The sequence below is a fragment of the Portunus trituberculatus genome, chromosome 41, assembly GCF_017591435.1.
Source record: "Portunus trituberculatus isolate SZX2019 chromosome 41, ASM1759143v1, whole genome shotgun sequence".
Taxonomy (NCBI): domain Eukaryota; kingdom Metazoa; phylum Arthropoda; class Malacostraca; order Decapoda; family Portunidae; genus Portunus; species Portunus trituberculatus.
The window spans coordinates 12,266,122-12,290,353 of NC_059295.1; the positions used below are offsets into that span (position 1 = coordinate 12,266,122).

General features: G+C 37.3%; 1 protein-coding gene across 1 annotated transcript in view; it reads right to left on the reverse strand.

Moving 5' to 3' along the window:
• Nucleotides 1-24,232, reverse strand: part of LOC123516667 (dynein axonemal heavy chain 5-like) — a gene marked incomplete at its 5' end in the record, with an annotated part of 331,873 nt that overhangs the window by 100,684 nt on the left and 206,957 nt on the right. Inside the window, one exon of the mRNA XM_045276268.1 lies at nucleotides 14,242-14,440. Within this exon, the coding sequence (XP_045132203.1) occupies nucleotides 14,242-14,440 (199 nt within the window). The remainder of the gene's footprint in view (nucleotides 1-14,241; nucleotides 14,441-24,232) is intronic.

The window sequence follows — 24,232 nt, forward strand, 5'->3', positions numbered from 1 at the left end:
GTAACCAAGGTGGGAAAGGAGCTGGTAATGTTTGTCCCGTCTCCATATAGTCATGTTAACTGTTGATTAGCAAAATAATGTCCAGGGAAGGTGAATATAAACTGTAGCCTGCGTTTGAGCCATCAGCTGGTTTGTTTACATCTGCGCAACATGGCGGCCGTGAACTCGAAAGATGAATCAGACTTCACAGGATTTCAAGGAATAATGGAGAAGAGCGCTTATGTGAAGAAAATTCTGGAGTTGGAAGGTAAAATTGAAAACTGTTTGAAAAGTATGGGGCCTGGAAACGAGTTATGACAATGTAATGAAAGAGTGTGCCGATATGAAGAAGGAAAATGAAGTACTGAAAGAGGAAGTTAAGCTAATTAAAGTGAATTGCGAAAATGTGGAGAATCTCTAGGAAAAGTGATGGAGAAGCAGGCTGAATGGAAAAAGTCAGGAAGTGGAAAGAAAGGAGGTAAATTACAAAGTTGCAAGTCTGGAAAAGGAAATCAAAGAGTCTGGGGAGAAAACTTTGGGCCTTGCTGAAATTATAGATCAACAGATCATAGAAGAGAAGATTGCTGAGAAAGTGGTGAAGGTTATTAAGTCAAATGAGACATTGGTGAGGGAAACTGTAGACAAAAAGAGATGTGTGGTGATATTTGGTGTGGAGGAGGATAAGACACCGAGTAAAATGGAGAGAGAGAAAACATAAAAAGGTGATAAATAATATCATTAATGTGGTGCAGGAGGAGGAAAAGACCTAGTACAAGAAATAGAGGACTTCCATAGAATTGGAAAGTTCACAAGAGAAGGTATGAGGCCAATAAGAATCAAACTTAAGTCACAAAAGGATGTAGATGAATTGGTGGAGAAGTCATGGAGGCTAGCCCAGCAGGAAACAACAAGGAAGATTTGGTTGAGAAGAGATCTCGGTGAAAAGGAAAGAGAAATGTTAAATGAGTTGAGAAAGGAGGCTTTGAAAAAAATGAAGAGAGGACAGAAGAGGAGAAGAAAGAGTTTTTCTGGAGAATCTTGGATATGAGACTGAGGAAGTGGTTCATAACCCAGAAAAGTACAGCAAGAAAGGACTAAAGAAACTTACGATGAGCGGAATGTAATGTATTCCAACATAAATGGAGTGATATCGGGATTTTAGAACTCAACGATTACTTGAGGGACAAGAACCCAGATATTGTGGGTCTTACTGAAACAAAACTGAGAGAGGGAGAAGACCTGATGATGGTTGGAGAAGGAAATATAATGTTTGGAAAAGAAATAGAGTAGGTAAGATGGGAGGAGGAGTGATGTTGCTGGTTAAAAAGATATAAAGGTGGATCAAGTGAAAGAAGGTATGGGAAAGGCAGAAGTGCTAAAGATCAGAGCAGAAACTAATGAAGGAAAAAGAGGCACTACATAGTGGTGTACGTACCACCTAAGACAAATGCATGGTCAGTACAGGAATATGAAGAAATGATAAGTGATACAGGAACATGTCTGGAAGAAATGTTGGGTGGCTGTGAACGAACTATAATGATGGGAGATTTTAATTGTAAAGAGGTGTGTTGGGAGGACTGGTCAATGGAAGGATCAGAGACAACATGGGGAAATACACTATTGACACTGGCAATGGAAAATGTGTTAACTCAGTGGGTCAAAGAAGATACTAGGTTTGGAGGAGAGGGAGCATCGTCAAGACTGGACTTGGTCTTTAGTACAGAGCCAATGGTCATTGAGGAGATGAGGGTGGAGTGCCCTTTAGCAAAGAGTGATCATGCAGTTTTGGAGTTCAAGGTGATAGATGAAGAGAAATCTAGAAGAAATGAAGAATATAAAGTGGGAAGATGGAATTATGCCAAGACAGATTTTGGAAACCTAAAGAAATTCTTTCAAGAGACAAATTGGATGAAATTCAAGAGTGCTAAGGAGCAAATGAAAAGTGGAAGGAATTTATAAAAATATACAAAGAAGGTGAGAAAAATTTGTACCAATAAGACAACATAGAGAAGTTGGAAAGCAGGACTGGTTTAACGATAGATGTGAAAAGGCTAGAACAAGAAAAGAGGATGCATGGAAGAGGTGGAGAAGGAAAAGACGGATTAAGCAGTGGAAAGTTACAAAAGAGCAAGAAATGAATATGTGTTGATTAGAAGAGAAGAAAGAAAGAAACAAGAAAAGGATATAATTGATAAATGTAAAGACCAACCAAGGCTTTTTACAGACATGTGAACAACAACATCAAAAATAGAGAAAGTATTGAAAGTTTAGAAGTAAATGGAGTATGCAGTGAAGATCCCAGGAAATGGCAGAGGCTATGAATGGATGCTTTCGAAGGTATTCACAAAGGAGACTGCTTTTGACAAACCACTGGTAATGGAACAGAAAGGGATTATGAAGGAGTTTCAAGTAACTGTGGAGGAGATCAAGAATATGATGGGGAGTTTAGAAGTGAGAAAAGCTGTGGGACCTGATGGGGTATCAGGATGGATTTTAAGAGAATGCAGGAGCAACTGGCAGAAAAGTTTGTGAAGTAATTGATGCCTCATTAAGGGAAGGTGTAGTGCCCCAAGACTGGAAAAGAGCTAACATTGTCCCAATCTATAAATCAGGTAACAAGAGAGACCCATTGAACTATAGACCAGTGTCACTTACAAGTGTGGTAGCTAAGATGTGTGAGAGGGTGGTGAAGAATAGATGGACAGACTTCTTGGAGAAAATGACATACTTTGTGAGTGTCAATTTGGTTTTAGAAAAGGGCGTTCATGCACGACAAACCTGATATGTTACTATTCGAGGGTGATAGATGTAATACAGGAAAGAGATGGTTGGGCTGATGGAATATATCTGGATTTAAAAAAGGCCTTTGATAAGGTACCACACCGGAGACTGATCTGGAAACTTGAAATGGTAGGAGGAGTGCATGGCAGTTTACTAAAATGGATGGAAGACTTTTGGTAGGAAGAGAAATGAGAACAATAATTAAGGACAGACCATCAGAATGGGGCTTGGTGGAGAGTGGAGTTCCACAGGGATCAGTGTTGGCACCAGTAATGTTCGCGGTCTACATAAATGACATGGTGGATGGGGTGTCCAGTTATGTGAGCCTATTTGCAGACGATGCAAAATTGTTAAGAAAAGTGAGATGTGACAAAGATTGCGAACTACTCCAGGAAGACTTGGACAGAATATGGAAATGGAGCTGTACATGGCAAATGGAGTTCAACACGACAAAATGCAAGAAAATAGAGTTTGGCAAGAGTGAAAGAAGAATCAGGAGTATGTACAAGATAGGAAATGAAGACATAAAACCAGTCATGAAGAAAAGACCTTGGGGTGACAATTACCAATGACCTATCGCCAGAGAGACATATAAACAAAATAATTGGAGAAGTATTGAACTTATTGAGGAACATAAGAGTGGCGTCAGATATTTAGATGAAGAAATGATGAAGAAAATAATTACTGCAATGATAAGACCGAGGCTTGAATATGCAACAATACAGTGGGCTCCGAACTTAAAGAAACACATAAGGAAACTAGAGAAAGTACAGAGGGCTGCAACAAAAATGGTGCCTGACTTAAGAGATTTGACTTATGAAGACAGACTGAAAAGAATGCAACTTCCGACCCTGGAAAACAGAAGAGAAAGGGGAGACCTGATAGCAATATACAGAGTGATGATTGGCATGGAAAAATGGATAGGGAAGATCTGTGTATGTGGAATGAAAGAATGTCGAGAGGGCATGGGAAAAACTAAAATGGCCACTTATAGGAGAGATGTGAAAAATATAGCTTCCTCATAGAAGGGTGGAAGCATGGAATAGTTTAGACGTGGAAGTGGTCAACGCAAGGAATATTCATGATTTTAAGAAAAAGCTGGACATTAATAGATATGGAGACGGGACAACACGAGCATAGCTCTTTTCCCGTATGTTACAATTAGGTAAATACAATTAGGTAAATACACACACACACACACACACACACACATGGAGAGCGGACGTGCCTCCTGCTCAGAGTGGCATCTAACTGACACTCCACACGCTAAGCAATGTGCTTGCGTGAGAATCGTTATTGATATTGAGGGCCAACGAGAGCGAGTGAACGAGTGTACAGAGTGAACGTAGCCTGGTGGCGTGTACATGGGAGTGATCGGAGGTGTGAGACACTCCAAACGACAGAGCGGGAACCACACAAAGGCCAGCCATAGCAGCCGCCAACGCATCCCACCACACACACGTAGCTACCAGGCCTGGCCCCCAGTGACCACGCACCCACATGCTCCCACGAAGAGTAAAAAAACAAAAAAAATGGATAGACTGGTAAGAAATAAATTACCAAATTCAAAATATGTCAATGAGGCCCAGGGAGCAAAGCCGAAAGTGGCCAGTCAAAGCATGAGTCCATCTTCAACAGGGGCAACAATGCAAGGTATTTTGGTAATGTTGGAGAAGAGATTTGAGGAGTTGGTGAAGGAATTAAAAGTTCAGAGGAGTGAGGAGGAGCAGGATAGAGAATTTCGCAAGGCTTAGAAGGAAAGAGTTAAGAGACTGGAGGAAAATGAAAAACGACTGGTGGATGAGAATGCACACTTGAGAGTGGAGGTTGAAAAATACAAGAGATGGTTGGAGGAGAAAATGGAGAGAGTAGTAAAGGAGAAAGATGACTTTAAGGAAATGATTAGTGAGCAGAATGAAAGGTTTGAAAGGAATGGGAACTGAAGAAAACACAATGGACTGAGTCGAGGGAAGCAGAGATGGTTGGATTACAAGAAATAATTAAAGATCAGTTGAAGGAAGACAAAAAGAAAGGTCCAAGGAACTGGTTAATGTAATGAAGAATAAGGAAACATTGATAAGGGAAATAGCAGAAAAGAAGAAGAGTGTGTTAATATTTGGGATGAAAGAACAAAATATAACATATAAGCCTAAGAGAATTAAGGAAGAATTAAAACGGTAAGAGATCTGTTCAAAAATCTAAATGATGATGAAAAAAAGACCTACAAGAAGAAGTGGAAGAGATCCATAGACTGGGTCCGTAGGAGGGAGTGAGCAGACCGATTAAAGTAGTACTGAAGTCACAACAATCTGCGGAGGATATCCTATATAGAACATCAAAGTTAAGAGAGATAGAAGGTTGTAAAGAGGTGTTTGTGAGAAAGAATAGAAATGAGGAAGAGAGGAGAAGATATAAGGAATTGGTGGAAGAGGCGAGAAGGAAAATGATGAGCGGTCTGAGGAGGAAAGAGAAAAGTTTTTTTGGAGAGTTATAGGAGAGAGAGTCAGAAAGTGGTATGTGGAAAGAAGGAATGCGGAGGAACCCTAGAGGAGCAGTGGTGGACCGTAATGTATACTAATATAGATGGGATACTGTCAAGTAGATTGGAATTGCAAGACTATATGATGGTGGAGAAGCCTGATATAGTGTGTTTGACTGAGACAAAATTGCATGAAAAAACAAAGATAAATTTGGATAATAAATATAATATATGGAGAAAGGATAGAGAGAGTAAAGGTGGAGGAGGAGTTATGATTATGACGAAGAAATAAATAAATGTGGATAAGGTTTGGTATGGGAAGAACAATGCAGAAGTGATAAGCATAAGGATAAAAAGTGATGGAAAAGAATTAATAATCATGGTGACCTATGTACCTCCTAAAACAAATTCTTGGACATTAAGGAATACGACAATATGATCAAGGATACTTTACAGAGTTTGGAAAGTGTATTATCTGGAAAAAAAAGGTGATACTAGTAGGAGATTTTAATTGTAAGGAGGTGGATTGGGAAAATCTAGTAAGTGGTGTTGGAGAGGAAGCATGGGAGAGAGATTTCTTAATCTAATGATGGAAAATATGATGGAACAGAGGGTGAAGGAAAATACTAGATATAGAGGAGATGATGAACCGGCTAGACTGGATTTGGTGTTAACAAGAGAAGTGTACCTATGTGGAGATATACAATACAAATGTCCTTTGGGAAAGAGTGATCATGTGGTTATGGAAATGCAGATAGCAACAACACAGCGAAGGAAAGACGAGACATACAGGAGTGGTAGATTGAATTATAGAAAGATGGACACAGAAAGTTTGAAAAATTATTTCAGAAAATTAGATTGGGAGGAGATGTTACAAATCAGAGAAGTGCAAAAAAAATATGAGATTTTTATGAAATATTATAAAGAAGGAGTTATGAAATTTGTACCAAAGTATAAACCGAGAGAGGAAGGAAGAAAGGATTGGTTTAATGCAACTTGTGTTAAGGCTAAGGAAAAGAGAGATGTGGCTTGGAAAAGATGGAAAAGAGCAGGAATATACTAAATAAGGAGAATTATAGAGTGGCGAGAAATGAGTATGTGAGGGTAAGGAGGAGGAAGAAAGAAAATTTGAAAAGATATTGTAGACAAGAGTAAGGAACATCCAAAATTGTTTTACAGGTTCATAAATGGTAAACTTAAAAGAGAGAGTCCATTGAAAGATTAAAAGGAGAGCAAGGGATAGTAGATGACCCTAAGAATATAGCGGAATTGCTAAATAATAGGTTTCAGCAAGTATTTACTAAAGAAACAATGTTTGTAAAGCCTCAGAATGTACAAGGAAATGTGCACATGGATGACATTAAGATACCTAAAAGGAGTTATATAAAATGTTGGAGGAACTTAAAGATGATAAAGCGATGGGACCAGATGAAGTTTCAGGAAAATTATTGAAGGAGTGTAGAGAAGAATTGATTGATCCATTATATGATATTATAAGGTGTTCATTAGAAACAGGGAAGTACCAGTAGAGTGGAAAAGAGCTGAAGTGGTGCCCATTTATAAGGGAGGCAGTAAGGAAGAGCCTCTTAACTATAGACCTGTGTCTCTAACAAGTGTGGTCGGTAAGATTTGTGAGAGGGTGATAAAGAAATATTGGATACGGTTCCTGGAGGATCATAAGTTATTATCGGATCATCAATTTGGCTTTAGGAAAGGGAGGTCATGTGTAACAAATCTACTGAGCTTTTATTCAAGAGTGGTTGACAAAATACAAGAGAGAGAGGATGGATGGACTGTGTATATTTGGATTTAAAGAAAGCTTTTGACAAGGTACCTCACATGAGACTGCTATGGAAATTAGAGATTTATGGAGGACTGAAAGGAAAAGTGTTAAAGTGGATGGAAAACTACTTGAGATGGAGGGAGATGAGAACGGTAATAAGGGATGCAAAGTCGGACTGGTTGGTGGTGGAGAGTGGAGTCCCACAAGGCTCAGTGCTGGCACCAATACTTTTCCTTGTATATATTAATGACATGCCAGAGGGAGTAAACAGTTATATTAATTTGTTTGCGGATGATGCGAAGTTGTGTAGGTGTGTGAAGAGTGAAGAAGATTGTGAAATTTTACAGGCAGATCTGGATAAGATTTGGGAGTGGAGCAAGAGGTGGCAAATGGAATTTAATCTGAGCAAAAGTCATGTGATGGAGATGGGAAGAGTGGAAGACGGCCAAGAGGGTCATATAAGATGGGTGAAGAAGTAGTGTTGAAAAGGTGGAAAAGGAAAAGGATTTGGGAGTGATAATACAAGACCATGGGCAGTTTGAGGCTCATATTGATAAGATGTTTGGAGAAACGTATAATTTGATAAAAATATTGGATTAGCCTTCCATTATATGGATAAAGATATGATGAAGAAATTAATTAGTACGGTAATTAGACCAAGATTGGAATATGCTGGAGTGGTTTGGTCCCCTTATAAAAAGAAGCATATAAGGAAGTTGGAGAGATTGCAGAGAATGGCAACAAAAATGGTTCCGGAATTGGCAGAAATGACCTATGAGGAGAGATTAAAAGAAATGAATTTGCTTACCTTGGAACAAAGAAGAGAAAGAGGAGATTTAATACAGGTTTATAAACTGTTGAACGGACTGGATGAAGTGGATAATGAGCAAATGATGTTGAGAGAGGAAAACTTAAATAGAACTACGAGATCGCATAGTAAAAAGATAGCCAAGGAATATGCTTGAAGGATGTGAAGAAATATAGTTTCCCACAAAGATGTGTGGAGGTGTGGAATGGTTTGAGTGAGGAGGTGGTGTCAGCGAGGAGTGTGCATAGTTTTAAAGGAAAGTTGGATGTGTAGATATGGAGACGGGCCACACGAGTATGATACCCAGGCCCTGTAAAATTACAACTAGGTGAATACAACTAGGTGAATACACACACACACACACACACACACACACACACACACACACACACACACACACACACACACACACACCACATGCAAGATTACTATGGAAGTTAGAGGAGAAGGGTGGCTTAAAAGGAAGCACATTGAGATGGATAGAAAATTATTTGAGGGGGAGAGAAATAAGGACGATAGTTAAAGATATGAAGTCCAAGAGGAGAGCAGTAGAAAGCGGAGTGCCACAAGGGTCAGTATTGGCACCAATACTTTTCCTCATTTATATTAACGATATGCCAGAAGGAGTGAACAGCTATATAAATCTGTTTGCAGATGATACGAAACTGTGCAGAGTTATAAAGCAAAAAGAGGATTGTGAAATACTGCAAGAAGACCTAAATAAGATATGGGAGGAGCAAAAGTGGAAATGGAATTCAATGTGAACAAAAGCCATGTCATGGAAATGGGAAAGAGTGAAAGACGACCCGTGGGAATCTATAAGATGGGAGATGGAGTAGAACTGGAGAAAGTCAAAAAGGAAAAGGACTTAGGAGTGATGATGGAGGAAAACAATCAACCAGTAAGCCATATTGATAGAATTTTTAGAAACATATAATTTGCTAAGGAATATTGGAGTAGCATTTCACCACATGGACAAAGAAATGATGAAGAAATTGATAAGTACTTTAATAAGACCCAGATTGGAATATGCAGGAGTAGTGTGGACCCTTTATAAAAAGAAACACATAAGGAAATTGGAGAGACTACAAAAAATGGCTACAAGAATGGTTCCAGAATTTGAAGGGATGACATATGAGGAAAGAGTAAAGGCTATGGATCTACCAATCCTGGAACAAAGAAGGGAGAGAGGAGACCTGATACAAGTTTTTAAATTGATCAACGGAATGGACCAAGTGAATAATGAGAAACTGATCCTGAGAGAAGAATATGACATTCGAAGCACAAGATCGCATAGTAAAAAGCTGAGAAAAGGAAGATGTCTGAGAGATGTTAAAAAATATAGTTTCCCACAAAGATGTATTGAGACGTGGAACAGTTTAAATGAAGAAGTAGTGTCTGCAACGAGTGTGCATACTTTTAAAGTAAGATTGGATAAGTGTAGATATGGAGACGGGGCCACACGACCATAAAGCCCAGGCCCTGTAAAACTACAACTAGGTAAATACAACTAGGTAAATACACACACACACATTATACAAGATATAGAGGGGAAGCTGATCCATCAATGCTAGATTTGGTATTTACAAAAAAAACTGGAGCCATATCCAGACATCAAATATCATACTGCAATAGGAAAAAGTGATCATGTGGTCCTAGAAATTGAATTAGAGATCGGCAAATTTTGGAATATAATGAGGGACACAAACACAAGAGATGGAACCACGCTAAATCAAATTTTGGGGGATTAAAAAGTTATTTTGGTAGTATTGATTGGAAAGAAATTATGCATGGAAACACAATTCAAGGAAAGTATGATATATTTCTATACAAGTATAATGATGGGGTAAAGAGATATGTTCCTGAATATAGAGTAAAAAAGAGTAAAAACACCTGGTATAATGCTATATGTGGAAAAGCTAAAAAGTGCAAGGATGCAGCATGGAAAAAAATTAAGAAGGCAATGTAATTAAATAAATAGGAAGCAGTATAAAGAGGCACGAAATGAATACATTAGGATAAGAAGGGAGGAGGAGAGAAACTTTGAAAAGGATGTAGTGAAGAGATGTGAAAAAGAACCCAAGCTTTTTTATAAGTATATAAATGGTAAAATGACAAACAGAGAGACCATTACTAAGTTGACTAAGGAGAATAGGATATACGAAACATCGGAAGAAATGAGTGAACTTATGAATGAGAGCTTTAAATCAGTATTTAATGAAAAGGGAAAGTTTATAAAGCCAATCAACCCAGCGGCACAGTAAGGATTAAGAGACATCGTGGTAAGAAAACAGAAAATTAGAGAATTGCTAGAAAAGGTGGATGTGAGGAAGGCAATGGGACCAGATGGAGTGTCAGGATGGACACTAAGGGAATGCAGTGAGCAACTGGTAGAACCAATTTGCGATGTAATTAACAACTCTTTAAGGGAAGGGAAGGGAAGGTACCAAAGGAATGGAAAAGAGCCAATATAGTCCCATTATACAAAGGAGGAAAAATGACTTGAGCCCCTAAATTATAGACCAGTGTCACTAACTAGTGTGGTGAGTAAGATCTGTGAAATTGTCGTCAAAGATATATAAAAAAAAAAAAAAAAAAAAAAATGGTTGGAATATCTGGAGAGAAATGAAATCATTGATAACTCCCAATTTGGTTTTAGAAAAGGAAGATCATGTATAACAAACTTACTAAGCTTTTATACAAATGTAATAGATGAAGTACATGAAAGAGATGGATGGATGGATGCAGTGTATCTAGATATTAAAAAGGCTTTTGAGAGAGTACCACACAGAAGACTCCTATGGAAAATAGAACACATGGGCAGAATTAAGGGAAATATCTTAAATTGAATGACAGATTACTTAACAGATAGGATAATGAGGACAGTGATAAGAGATACACTATCAAGTTGGAGCACTGTAATCAGTGGCGTACCACAGGGTTCGGTGTTGGCACCAATAATGTTCCAAATATATGTCAAGTATATACAAGAGGGTTTAAGTAGCTACATAAATCTATTTGCAGATGATGCCAAGCTTTTGAGAGTTATAAAAAAAAAAAAAAAAAAATTGTATGGAATTACAGAAAGATATTGATAAGATCTGGAGATGGAGCCAGAAGTGGATATTAGAATCTAATACTAAGAAATGTCATGTAATGGAAATGAGTGAAAGTAATAGAAGATCTACATGGGAATATAAAATGGGAGAAGAGATTATAATGAAAAAAAGAGAAGAGAAAGACCTGGGAGTGATTATACAAGACACCCTGACTCCAAAAATACATATACGTAAATGGATTATTTGCTTCAACATACAAGACACTAACAAACATCAGGGTAGCATTCAATTACATGGATAAAAGTATGATGAAAAGGATATTAACCACTATGATAAGACCTACACTAGAATATGCAGCAGTGGTGTGGTCGCCATATAGGCAGAAAGATATCAAGAGACTAGAAAGGATACAAAGGGCTACTACAAAGATGGTCCCTGAAATAAAAGATCTTACCTATGAAGAAAGACTGAAGGATAAACAGAAAAGAAGAGATCTAATAACGATGGATAAGTTAGTAAACCGTATGGAGAAGATAGATAGACAAGACCTGGTAACACTGACGGAGCAGGGAGACAAAAAAAAAAGAGGACATTCCTAGAAAATCATGAAAAGTCAGTGTCATAGGAATATCAAGAAGTTCAGTTTTCCACATAGGACAGTAGACATCTGGAATGGATTAAGTGAAGAGATTGTAACAGCAGAAAGTGTGCACAAATTTAAGAAGTTAGATAAATGTAGATATGGAGACAGGTCATTATGAGCCCCGCTTGAACCCTGTAACATACAACTAGGTAAATACACATACACACACGAGAAAATTTGTAGTCTGCTATGTCCCACCTAAGACAAGATCTTGGAGTTTAGAGGAGTATGGAGAAGTTCTGAAAGGTAGTGAACACTCACTAACTGTAATATTAGAAAAGAAAAGGAATACTGTAATAATGGAGGACTTCAATTGTAAGGAACTGCACTGGGATGATATGACTACAGAGGGAAATGAGGATTCATGGGGATAATATGGATTCAAGAAAACATCAGATTTAGGAAAATTGAAGAGCCATTGAAACTGGATTTATTATTTACAATGGAACCTGAAATTGTGGATAGTGTAGAGTATAAGACACCTTTGGCAAAAAGTGACCATGTACTAATAGTAGCGACCTTCAAGGAAGTGACTGATAAAGAATGGAATGAAAACAAAGAGAAGGAAGATTCATATATAGCAAAACAAGTTTTAGAGAACTCAAAGACTTTTTCCAAAAGACTGAGTGGACTAAATTTGATAACCAGGCAAGAGTGGAGGAAAAGTGGATGACATTTAAAGAAATTTATAATGACGGAGTGAATAAATATGTAACGAGACTGAAAATTAAAGATAGATATAAGGAAGAATGGTTTAATAGAAAATGTGAAGAAGCAAGACATAGAAGGGATAGAACGTGGAAGGAAGTAGCAAGACTATATTAGAGAAAGGAACAACTATGTTAAAATATGAAGAGATGAAAAGAAAAACTATGAGAAAAAAATAAATAGAAAAATGCAAAGAACAGCCACAGATCTTTTATTGATATATAAATGGAAAGTTGAAAAATAAACAAGAAAAAGAGAAACTAGTTTATGAAAATAATGAATACAGTGATGAATTACAAATGGCAGAAATAATGAATGGACATTGATAAGTTAATTAAGGGAAATAAGATATATGAAACAAAAGAAAAAGTGATTTAACTTATGAATGAGAGCTTTAGATCAGTATTTAATGAAGATGGAGATTTCATGAAACCAAACAATGAAGTGATGCAGGAAAGATTAAGGAATGTTATGGTACATAAACAAAAAAATTAGCAAATTCATAGAGAAGGTGGATGTTAGAAGAGCAATGGGCTTAGGTGGAGTGTCAAGATAGACACTGAGAGAATGTAGATAATAGCTGGTGGAGGTAATCTGGGATGTGATCAACAGATCAATGATGGAAGGCCAGGTACTGAGAGAGTGGAAAAGAGCAAATACAGTGCCTATATACAAAGAACGAAAATAAGACCAAGCCCCTAAATCATAGATCAGTGTCACTGGCTAGTGTTGTGGAAAAGGTCTGTGAAATTATGATCAAAGAAAAGTTAGTGAAATATCTGGAGGAAAAAGAAATCATACACAGCTCCCAATTTAGATTTAAAAAAGGAAGACTGTGTATAATAAATCTACTGAGTTTCTATACGAGTAATAGATGAGGTATAAGGGAGAGATGGATGGGTCAACAGAGTGTATTTGGATATTAAAAAGGTTTTTGACAGTATACTACATAGAATACTCTTATGGAAAATCAAACTCATTGGAGGAATACAGGGAAGTATCTTAAGCTGGGTGAGGGATTACTTAAAAAGAAGAGAAATAAGGACTGTGGCAAGAGACATGTCATCAAAATAGAGCACAGAAACCACTGGCATACCACAAGGGTCAGTGCTGGCACCAATAATGTTCTGAATGTATATTAATGTTATACAAGAGGGCTTGAGTAGTTACTTAAATTTCTTTACAGACAATGCAAAACTCTCAAGAGTGATAAAGAGTTATGAAACTGTATGGAATTGCAGAGATATTGGCAAGATCCAAGCATGGAACCACAAGTGAAAATAAAAAATTCAATGCCAAAAATGACACATGATGGAAATGGGTAAAAATAATACAAAATCGGAGAAGAGATTATAATGAAGAGGAAGAAAGAGAAAGACCTGGGAGTGGTTATAAAAATCATTCTACCACCAGAAAGACACATAAATGGTTTATTTACTTCAACATACAGGACACTAACAAATATCAGGGTGGCATTTAATCACATGGATAAGAGTATGATGAAAAAATCATAACCAATATAAGACCCAGACTTGAATATGCAGCAGCGGTGTGGTCTCCACATATGCAAAAGGATATCAAGAAAGAAGAAAGAATCCAAAGGACAGCTACAAAGATGGTGCCAGAAATGAAGGACCTTACCTATGAAGAAAAACTGAAGGAAATGGGACTACCAACTAAGAAAGATAGACAGGAGAGATCTAATGATGAATGTAAAGATAGTAAACCGTACAGAAAAGACACAGACAAGACCTGATATCACTGATTGAAGATGGAGATAGATGGACAAGATCATCATGAAAAGTTAATGTTTGAGGAACATTAAAAAGCTAAGTTTTCCACATAGAATGGTACATAGATATCTGGAACAGCTTGAGTGTGACAGCAGGAAGTGTGCATAAATTTAAAGAAAAGTTGGATAAAAATAGATATAGAGACAGGTCACTATGAACCCTGCTCCAACCCCATAATATACAACTAAGTAAATACACACACACATACCATTTTCATCAACACGGTAGTCAAATATAGAATCATTAGGTCCTCTAGTGCACTCAGGCAGGTCTAGATGAAGGTGGTTACTCTTCATGTGGTCCTCAAGGCGAGCTCGGTCCATCAGTTCTAGCAAGGCACCCACACTCCACATCATGGCAAACACAAACAGTCGGTGGATGTACTCCTGGATGGGTGCCTGCTGTGTCTGATGGGCAAACAGTCAGTCATCAGTTTTTAGCATAATTGAGATGCTCACCAAGATATGCAAAAAATAAAGTCTATTTAACTGATTATCCTTTATCTCTATTTACCATATGGATGGCCAAGATAAAAGCATCTCACACTCATACATACATCATTCAGACTCTTAGCTTTTGAGTGGTATAAAATTGACAATTTAAAGATTTATATCATGTCTTGAAAAACTTGCAATACTGATTTGTGTAGAGTAAGTCAATGAATCTGACAATGTGATGCACCAGACAGTTTTTAACCCTCAGAAAATTTTTCTCATATCTGTCCATTGAATAATCATTCTAATATCCCATATTTTTTAAATTCATGCAATGATTGTGTTCTGGCTGAGTTAGAGTGTAAACAAAATGTTTAATGAAATACGATAAGTGTAGTATCGCATTTTTCTGGCGATATGAATCTTCATTAAAAGGGATCAAGTTTGTTTTTTGGTAGCAAATAATATATACAGTAACCCACACATAAGCTGGACGAATTGGTGGCAAGGCAAATCAGAGTAATTAAAAAATTTGAATTACCCGAAGGACTTTTTTTCTTCTTCCTACATTTAGCATGCGTTACCACTAACAATTGGGATGACTATGTAATGCATTGCGTACTACATAAATGGTGCATGCACACACATATACATGTGGAGTACACACACACACACACACACACACGGGACATCGTCGATGGCGGATGTGGTCGCTGAGCTCCAGAGCAATCATCTCTAATTCTACAGTTACCATTGCCTAAGAGTAACCAAGGTGGGAAAGGAGCTTGTAATGTTTGTCCCGTCTCCATATAGTCATGTTAACTGTTGATTAGCAAAATAATATCCAGGGAAGGTGAATATAAACTGTAGCCTGCGTTTGAGCCATCAGCTGGTTTGTTTACATCTGCGCAACATGGCGGCCGTGAACTCGAAAGATGAATCAGACTTCACAGGATTTCAAGGAATAATGGAGAAGAGCGTTTATGTCAAGAAAATTCTGGAGTTGGAAGGTAAAATTGAAAACTGTTTGAAAAGTATGGGGCCTGGAAACGAGTTATGACAATGTAATGAAAAGTGCCGATATGAAGAAGGAAAATGAAGTACTGAAAGAGGAAGTTAAGCTAATTAAAGTGAATTGTGACAAATGTGGAGAATCTCTAGGAAAAGTGATGGAGAAGCAGGCTGAATGGAAAAAGTCAGGAAGTGGAAAGAAAGGAGGTAAATTACAAAGTTGCAAGTCTGGAAAAGGAAATCAAAGAGTCTGGGGAGAAAACTTTGGGCCTTGCTGAAATTATAGATCAACAGATCATAGAAGAGAAGATTGCTGAGAAAGTGGTGAAGGTTATTAAGTCAAATGAGACATTGGTGAGGGAAACTGTAGACAAAAAGAGATGTGTGGTGATATTTGGTGTGGAGGAGGATAAGACACCGAGTAAAATGGAGAGAGAGAAAACATAAAAAGGTGATAAATAATATCATTAATGTGGTGCAGGAGGAGGAAAAGACCTAGTACAAGAAATAGAGGACTTCCATAGAATTGGAAAGTTCACAAGAGAAGGTATGAGGCCAATAAGAATCAAACTTAAGTCACAAAAGGATGTAGATGAATTGGTGGAGAAGTCATGGAGGCTAGCCCAGCAGGAAACAACAAGGAAGATTTGGTTGAGAAGAGATCTCGGTGAAAAGGAAAGAGAAATGTTAAATGAGTTGAGAAAGGAGGCTTTGAAAAAAATGAAGAGAGGACAGAAGAGGAGAAGAAAGAGTTTTTCTGGAGAATCTTGGATATGAGACTGAGGAAGTGGTTCATAACCCAGAAAAGTACAGCAAGAAAGGACTAAAGAAACTTACGATGAGCGGAATGTAATGTATTCCAACATAAATGGAGTGATATCGGGATTTTAGAACTCAACGATTACTTGAGGGACAAGAACCCAGATATTGTGGGTCTTACTGAAACAAAACTGAGAGAGGGAGAAGACCTGATGATGGTTGGAGAAGGAAATATAATGTTTGGAAAAGAAATAGAGTAGGTAAGATGGGAGGAGGAGTGATGTTGCTGGTTAAAAAGATATAAAGGTGGATCAAGTGAAAGAAGGTATGGGAAAGGCAGAAGTGCTAAAGATCAGAGCAGAAACTAATGAAGGAAAAAGAGGCACTACATAGTGGTGTACGTACCACCTAAGACAAATGCATGGTCAGTACAGGAATATGAAGAAATGATAAGTGATACAGGAACATGTCTGGAAGAAATGTTGGGTGGCTGTGAACGAACTATAATGATGGGAGATTTTAATTGTAAAGAGGTGTGTTGGGAGGACTGGTCAATGGAAGGATCAGAGACAACATGGGGAAATACACTATTGACACTGGCAATGGAAAATGTGTTAACTCAGTGGGTCAAAGAAGATACTAGGTTTGGAGGAGAGGGAGCATCGTCAAGACTGGACTTGGTCTTTAGTACAGAGCCAATGGTCATTGAGGAGATGAGGGTGGAGTGCCCTTTAGCAAAGAGTGATCATGCAGTTTTGGAGTTCAAGGTGATAGATGAAGAGAAATCTAGAAGAAATGAAGAATATAAAGTGGGAAGATGGAATTATGCCAAGACAGATTTTGGAAACCTAAAGAAATTCTTTCAAGAGACAAATTGGATGAAATTCAAGAGTGCTAAGGAGCAAATGAAAAGTGGAAGGAATTTATAAAAATATACAAAGAAGGTGAGAAAAATTTGTACCAATAAGACAACATAGAGAAGTTGGAAAGCAGGACTGGTTTAACGATAGATGTGAAAAGGCTAGAACAAGAAAAGAGGATGCATGGAAGAGGTGGAGAAGGAAAAGACGGATTAAGCAGTGGAAAGTTACAAAAGAGCAAGAAATGAATATGTGTTGATTAGAAGAGAAGAAAGAAAGAAACAAGAAAAGGATATAATTGATAAATGTAAAGACCAACCAAGGCTTTTTACAGACATGTGAACAACAACATCAAAAATAGAGAAAGTATTGAAAGTTTAGAAGTAAATGGAGTATGCAGTGAAGATCCCAGGAAATGGCAGAGGCTATGAATGGATGCTTTCGGAAGGTATTCACAAAGGAGACTGCTTTTGACAAACCACTGGTAATGGAACAGAAAGGGATTATGAAGGAGTTTCAAGTAACTGTGGAGGAGATCAAGAATATGATGGGGAGTTTAGAAGTGAGAAAAGCTGTGGGACCTGATGGGGTATCAGGATGGATTTTAAGAGAATGCAGGAGCAACTGGCAGAAAAAGTTTGTGAAGTAATTGATGCCTCATTAAGGGAAGGTGTAGTGCCCCAAGACTGGAAAAGAGCTAACATTGTCCCAATCTATAAATCAGGTAACAAGAGAGACCCATTGAACTATAGACCAGTGTCACTTACAAGTGTGGTAGCTAAGATGTGTGAGAGGGTGGTGAAGAATAGATGGACAGACTTCTTGGAGAAAATGACATACTTTGTGAGTGTCAATTTGGTTTTAGAAAAGGGCGTTCATGCACGACAAACCTGATATGTTACTATTCGAGGGTGATAGATGTAATACAGGAAAGAGATGGTTGGGCTGATGGAATATATCTGGATTTAAAAAAGGCCTTTGATAAGGTACCACACCGGAGACTGATCTGGAAACTTGAAATGGTAGGAGGAGTGCATGGCAGTTTACTAAAATGGATGGAAGACTTTTGGTAGGAAGAGAAATGAGAACAATAATTAAGGACAGACCATCAGAATGGGGCTTGGTGGAGAGTGGAGTTCCACAGGGATCAGTGTTGGCACCAGTAATGTTCGCGGTCTACATAAATGACATGGTGGATGGGGTGTCCAGTTATGTGAGCCTATTTGCAGACGATGCAAAATTGTTAAGAAAAGTGAGATGTGACAAAGATTGCGAACTACTCCAGGAAGACTTGGACAGAATATGGAAATGGAGCTGTACATGGCAAATGGAGTTCAACACGACAAAATGCAAGAAAATAGAGTTTGGCAAGAGTGAAAGAAGAATCAGGAGTATGTACAAGATAGGAAATGAAGACATAAAACCAGTCATGAAGAAAAGACCTTGGGGTGACAATTACCAATGACCTATCGCCAGAGAGACATATAAACAAAATAATTGGAGAAGTATTGAACTTATTGAGGAACATAAGAGTGGCGTTCGATATTTAGATGAAGAAATGATGAAGAAAATAATTACTGCAATGATAAGACCGAGGCTTGAATATGCAACAATACAGTGGGCTCCGAACTTAAAGAAACACATAAGGAAACTAGAGAAAGTACAGAGGGCTGCAACAAAATGGTGCCTGACTTAAGAGATTTGACTTATGAAGACAGACTGAAAAGAATGCAACTTCCGACCCTGGAAAACAGAAGAGAAAGGGGAGACCTGATAGCAATATACAGAGTGATGATTGGCATGGAAAAATGGATAGGGAAGATCTGTGTATGTGGAATGAAAGAATGTCGAGAGGGCATGGGAAAAACTAAAATGGCCACTTATAGGAGAGATGTGAAAAAATATAGCTTCCCTCATAGAAGGGTGGAAGCATGGAATAGTTTAGACGTGGAAGTGGTCAACGCAAGGAATATTCATGATTTTAAGAAAAAGCTGGACATTAATAGATATGGAGACAGGACAACACGAGCATAGCTCTTTTCCCGTATGTTACAATTAGGTAAATACAATTAGGTAAATACACACACACACTATTTGATAGAGTCTTAACTATCGAACGTAAATTAGATAAATTGATAAAGGAGAGTATGGGAATGAAAGAGAATGAAGAACAGGATAAAGAGCTCCAGAAATTGAAAGAAAGGATAAAAAGAGTGGAAGAAAACGAAACTAGGCTAAGAACCGAAAATGAAGAATTAAAAGTCCAAATAGCGAACTATAAGAAATTGATGGAAGAAGGACTTGGTAAAGCCGAGAAAGAAAAAGAAAAGCTAAAAGATCTAGTTAACAAAGAAGAAGAAAGAGTACAAGATGTGATTAAAAAAGAAGTACAAGCATGGAGAATCCAAGATAAGAAAGACAAGGAATCATTTCAAGAAGTATTTCAAGAACAGTTAAAAGAAAGAGATGAAAATATGACAAGCAAAATGATAAGAGTCCTCAAGAAAAGAGAAAATTTAGTAAGAGAAATTGGAAAAAAGAAGAGTGTAATTATTTTTGGACTGAAAGAAAAAATGTTAAATATAGACCAAGAAGGAAAAGACGAAATGAAATCAGTAAAGACCTACTAAAACATCTGAATGACGAGGATAGACAGAACTTAGAAAAGGAAGTAGAAGAAATCCATAGAATGGGACCATATCAAGAAGGAACAGTGAGACCAATTAAGATATTACTAAAATCACAAGCAGCAGCAGAAGAAGTACTATATAGAAAACGAAACTCAGAGAAACAGAAGGTTGCAAAGATATATATATAAAGAAAAATAGAAACGAGGAGGAAAGGAAGAGACACAATGAACTGGTGGCAGAAGCAAGAGAAAAATAATGAAAGGTCAGAGGAGGAGAAGAAGGCCTTTTTTGGAGAATTATAGAGACAGGATAAGGAAATGGTATATAAAAGAGAAAGAAGAGAAAAGAATGGAGAAAGTTTAACTAAATATGATAAGAACAAGAGATTAAAAATGATGTATACAAACATAGATGGGATTTTATCTAATAAATTAGAATTAAGAGATTACATAAAAAAAGAAGAACCAGATATTGTATGCCTGGTGGAAACAAAGTTAAATGAGGCAATAAAAATAGACATAGATAAAAGGTATAATATATGGAGGAGAGACAGAGTGGATAAAGGAGGAGGAGGAGTCATGATGATGTTAAGGAAGGAGATAGTGGTAAATCAAGTGGAGTTTGGGGAAGGAAAATCAGAAATACTGTATGTTAAGATGCATATTAACAAAAAGGAGTTAACAGTCATTGGAACATATGTGCCACCAAAAACAAACTCATGGACTAACCAAGAATATAGAGACATGATAGATGACACAATAAGGAGTCTTACAAGAATCATTAAGGAGAGGAGAAAAGTGATATTGGTAGGAGATTTCAACTGTAAGGAGGTAGACTGGGAAAATTATGAAAGTGGTATGGGGGAAGATGCCTGGGGAGATAGATTCCTGAACCTAATGATAGATAATTTGATGGTCCAAAGAGTAAAGGAAAACACAAGATTCAGAGGAAACGATGAGCCGGCAAGATTAGACCTAGTTTTTACAAGGGATATACCAATTAACGATGATATAAGATACAAGTGCCCATTGGGAAAGAGTGACCATGTAATATTAGAGATGGATATAGAAGAAGGAAAGGAAGATAGAGATGAATCATACAAAGGAGACCGATTAAATTACAGAAAGGCTGATATTGAGAATCTCAAGAACTATTTTAAAACGTAAACTGGGAGGAGATGGAAAACTCATTAACGGTTCAAGAGAAATATAACTTATTTTGGAAATATACAAAACTGTGGTCAGGAATATGTTCCAAATATAGACCTAAAGAAGAAGGAAAGAAAGATTGGTTTAATGCAAGATGTGCTAGGGCAAAGGAGAAACGAGATGGAGCATGGAAAAGGTGAAGAAACAGAAATCCAGAAAATAAGGAAAACTTCAAAACAGCAAGAAATGAATATGCTAAGGTGAGAAAGGAAGAAGAAAAGAACTATGAAAAGGACATTGTCGAAAAATGTAAGGAACAACCAAAATTGTTCTACAGATTCATAAATGGAAAAATAAGACAAAAAGAAACAATAGAAAGGTTAAAAGGAGAAAACGGAATGGTGGAAGACCCAAAAAGTATGGCAGAACTGTTAAATAGTAAATTTCATGAGGTCTTTACTAAGGAATCCAAATTTGAAAGACCACAGGGTAATAGAGAGACTGTCTATATGAAAGAGATTAAAGTAACCAAGCTTGAAATAAAAAGTTGATGACGGAATTGGATGAGGAGAAGGCAATGGGACCGGATGAAGTCTCAGGCAGAATACTGAAAGAATGTAGGGAAGAACTAGCAAGTCCAATATACAACATCATAAAATGCTCAATAGAAAATGGAACAGTGCCAGTGGAGTGGAAAAGAGCTGAGGTGGTTCCCATATATAAGAGCGGAAGGAAGGAAGAACCTTTAAATTACAGGCCGGTATCACTAACTAGTGTAATATGCAAGATGTGTGAAAAGTAATAAAGAAGCAATGGATCGAGTTTCTTGAAGACAACAAAATATTATCAAATAGCCAATTTGGTTTTAGAAAAGGTCAGTCATGTGTGACAAATTTATTGAGTTTCTACTCTAGAATAGTTGATAAAGTACAAGAGAGAGAGGAATGGGTTGACTGTATTTATTTAGATCTAAAAAAGGCTTTTGATAAAGTGCCACATGAAAGATTATTATGGAAGTTAGAGGAGAAGGGTGGCTTTAAAGGAAGCACATTGAGATGGATGAAGAATTACTTAAGGGGGAGAGAAATAAGGACGATAGTTAAAGATATGAAGTCCAAGTGGAGAACAGTAGACAGCGGAGTGCCACAGGGGTTAGTATTGGCACCAATACTTTTTCTCGTATATATAAATGACATGAATGGAATGGACCAAGTGGATAATGAGAAACTGATCTTGAGAGAAGAATATGACATCCGAAGCACAAGATCGCATAGTAAAAAGCTGAGAAAGGCAAGATGTCTGAGAGATATTAAAAATATAGTTTCCCGCAGAGATGTAATGAGACGTGGAACAGTTTAGATGAAGAAGTAGTGTCTGCAAAGAGTGTGCACACTTTTAAAGTAAGATTGGATAAGTGTAGATATGGAGACGGGGCTACACGAGCATAAAGCCCAGGCCCTGTAAAACTAGAACTAGGTAAATACAACTAGGTAAATACACATGAGACATGGTAGAGGAAGGACGCACTGGCGCCGTTCCGAAAAGCAGCTGATCTTCACTACATACCGGTTGTACAGTTTTTACAATGGCCTGGGCAGGTAGTGTGGTCTCATTTTTCTCCGTGAAATCAAGTATTAAGGAATGATGAGCGAAAAAGAGATACCATCAAAATGCAGACGTGAGATTGGAGAAGGTGGGAAAGCTGATGATGACTATGCTGATGTGGGTGAGCCTGGATTCGAAGCTTTCGATACAACGACCACTTCACTACTAAAAAGTGAGTCAAATATTGAATATAAACTGGATAAACTGATAAAGGAGAAGATGGAAATGAAAGAGAATGAAGAACAGGATAAAGAGTTTATAAAACTGAGAGAAAGGATAAAAAAAAGTGGAAGAAAACGAAGCTAGGCTAAGAGCGGAAAACGAAGAACTAAAAAAGGAAGTAGCTAACTACAAGAAGCAGATGGAAGAAGGACTTGGTAAAGCCGAGAAAGAAAAAGAGAAGCTGAAAGATCTAGTAAACAAGGAAGAGGAAAGAGTACAGAACGTGATTAAAAAAAAAAGTACAAGCATGGAGAGTCTAAGATAAGAAAGATAAGGCTGATTTTCAGGAGGTGATTCAAGAACAACTTAAAGAAAAAGAAGAAAATATGACAAGCAAAATGATAGGAGTCCTCAAGACAAAAGAAAATTTAGTTAGAGAAATTGCAGAAAAAAAGAAGAGTGTAGTCGTATTTGGAATAAAAGAAAAAAATATATATAGACCAAAAGGAGAAAAAAGAAGAAATGAAATCTGTCAAAGATCTACTGAAAAATCTAAACGACGAAGATAGGCAGAATTTGGAAGAGGAAGTAGAAGAAATAAACAGAATGGGACCATATCAAGAAGGAAAAACGAGACCAATTAAAATACTACTAAAATCACAAGCAGCAACAGAAGAAATATTATATAGAACAACAAAACTTAGAGAAACAGAAGGCTGCAAGGATATCTATATAAAGAAAAATAGAAATGAGGAAGAAAGGAAGAGATACAATGAACTGGCAGCAGCAGTAAGGGAAAAGAATAATGAAAGGTCAGAAGAGGAGAAGGCATTTTTTTGGAGAAATCTAGGAAACAGGATAAAAAAAATGGTATATAAACGAGAAGGAAGAGAAAAAAGTGGAACAAGTTTAACTAAAATTGATAAAGGCAAAAGACTAAAAATGATGTAAACGAACATAGACGGGGTTTTATCAAGTAAATTAGAATTAAGAGATTACATAAGGAAAGAAAATCCAGATATTGTATGCCTGGCTGAAACAAAACTAAATAAGGCAATCAAAATAGACTTGGACAATAGGTATAATGTATGGAGAAGAGACAGAGTGGGTAAAGGAGGAGGAGGAGTCATGATTATGTTAAGGAAAGAGATAGTGATAAATGAAATGGAATGTGGGGAAGGAAAAGCAGGAGTATTGTATATTAAGATGCATATTAATAAAAAATTGATAACAATAATTGTAACATATGTGCCACCAAAAACAAATTCATGGACCAATCAAGAATATAAAGACATGATAGATGACACAATAAGGAGTCTAATGAGAATCGCTAAAGAAAGGAGAAAAGTAATATTAGTAGGATATTTCAACTGTAAAGAAGTGGACTGGGAAAATTATGAAAGTGGTATGGGGGAAGAAGCCTGGGGAGAAAGATTCTTGAACCTAATGATAGACAATATGATGGACCAGAGACTAAAGGAATGCACAAGATTCAGAGGAAACGACAAGCCGGCGAGATTGGACCTAGTTTTTACAAGGGGTATACAAATGAATGATGATATAAGATATAAGTGCTCATTGGGAAAGACT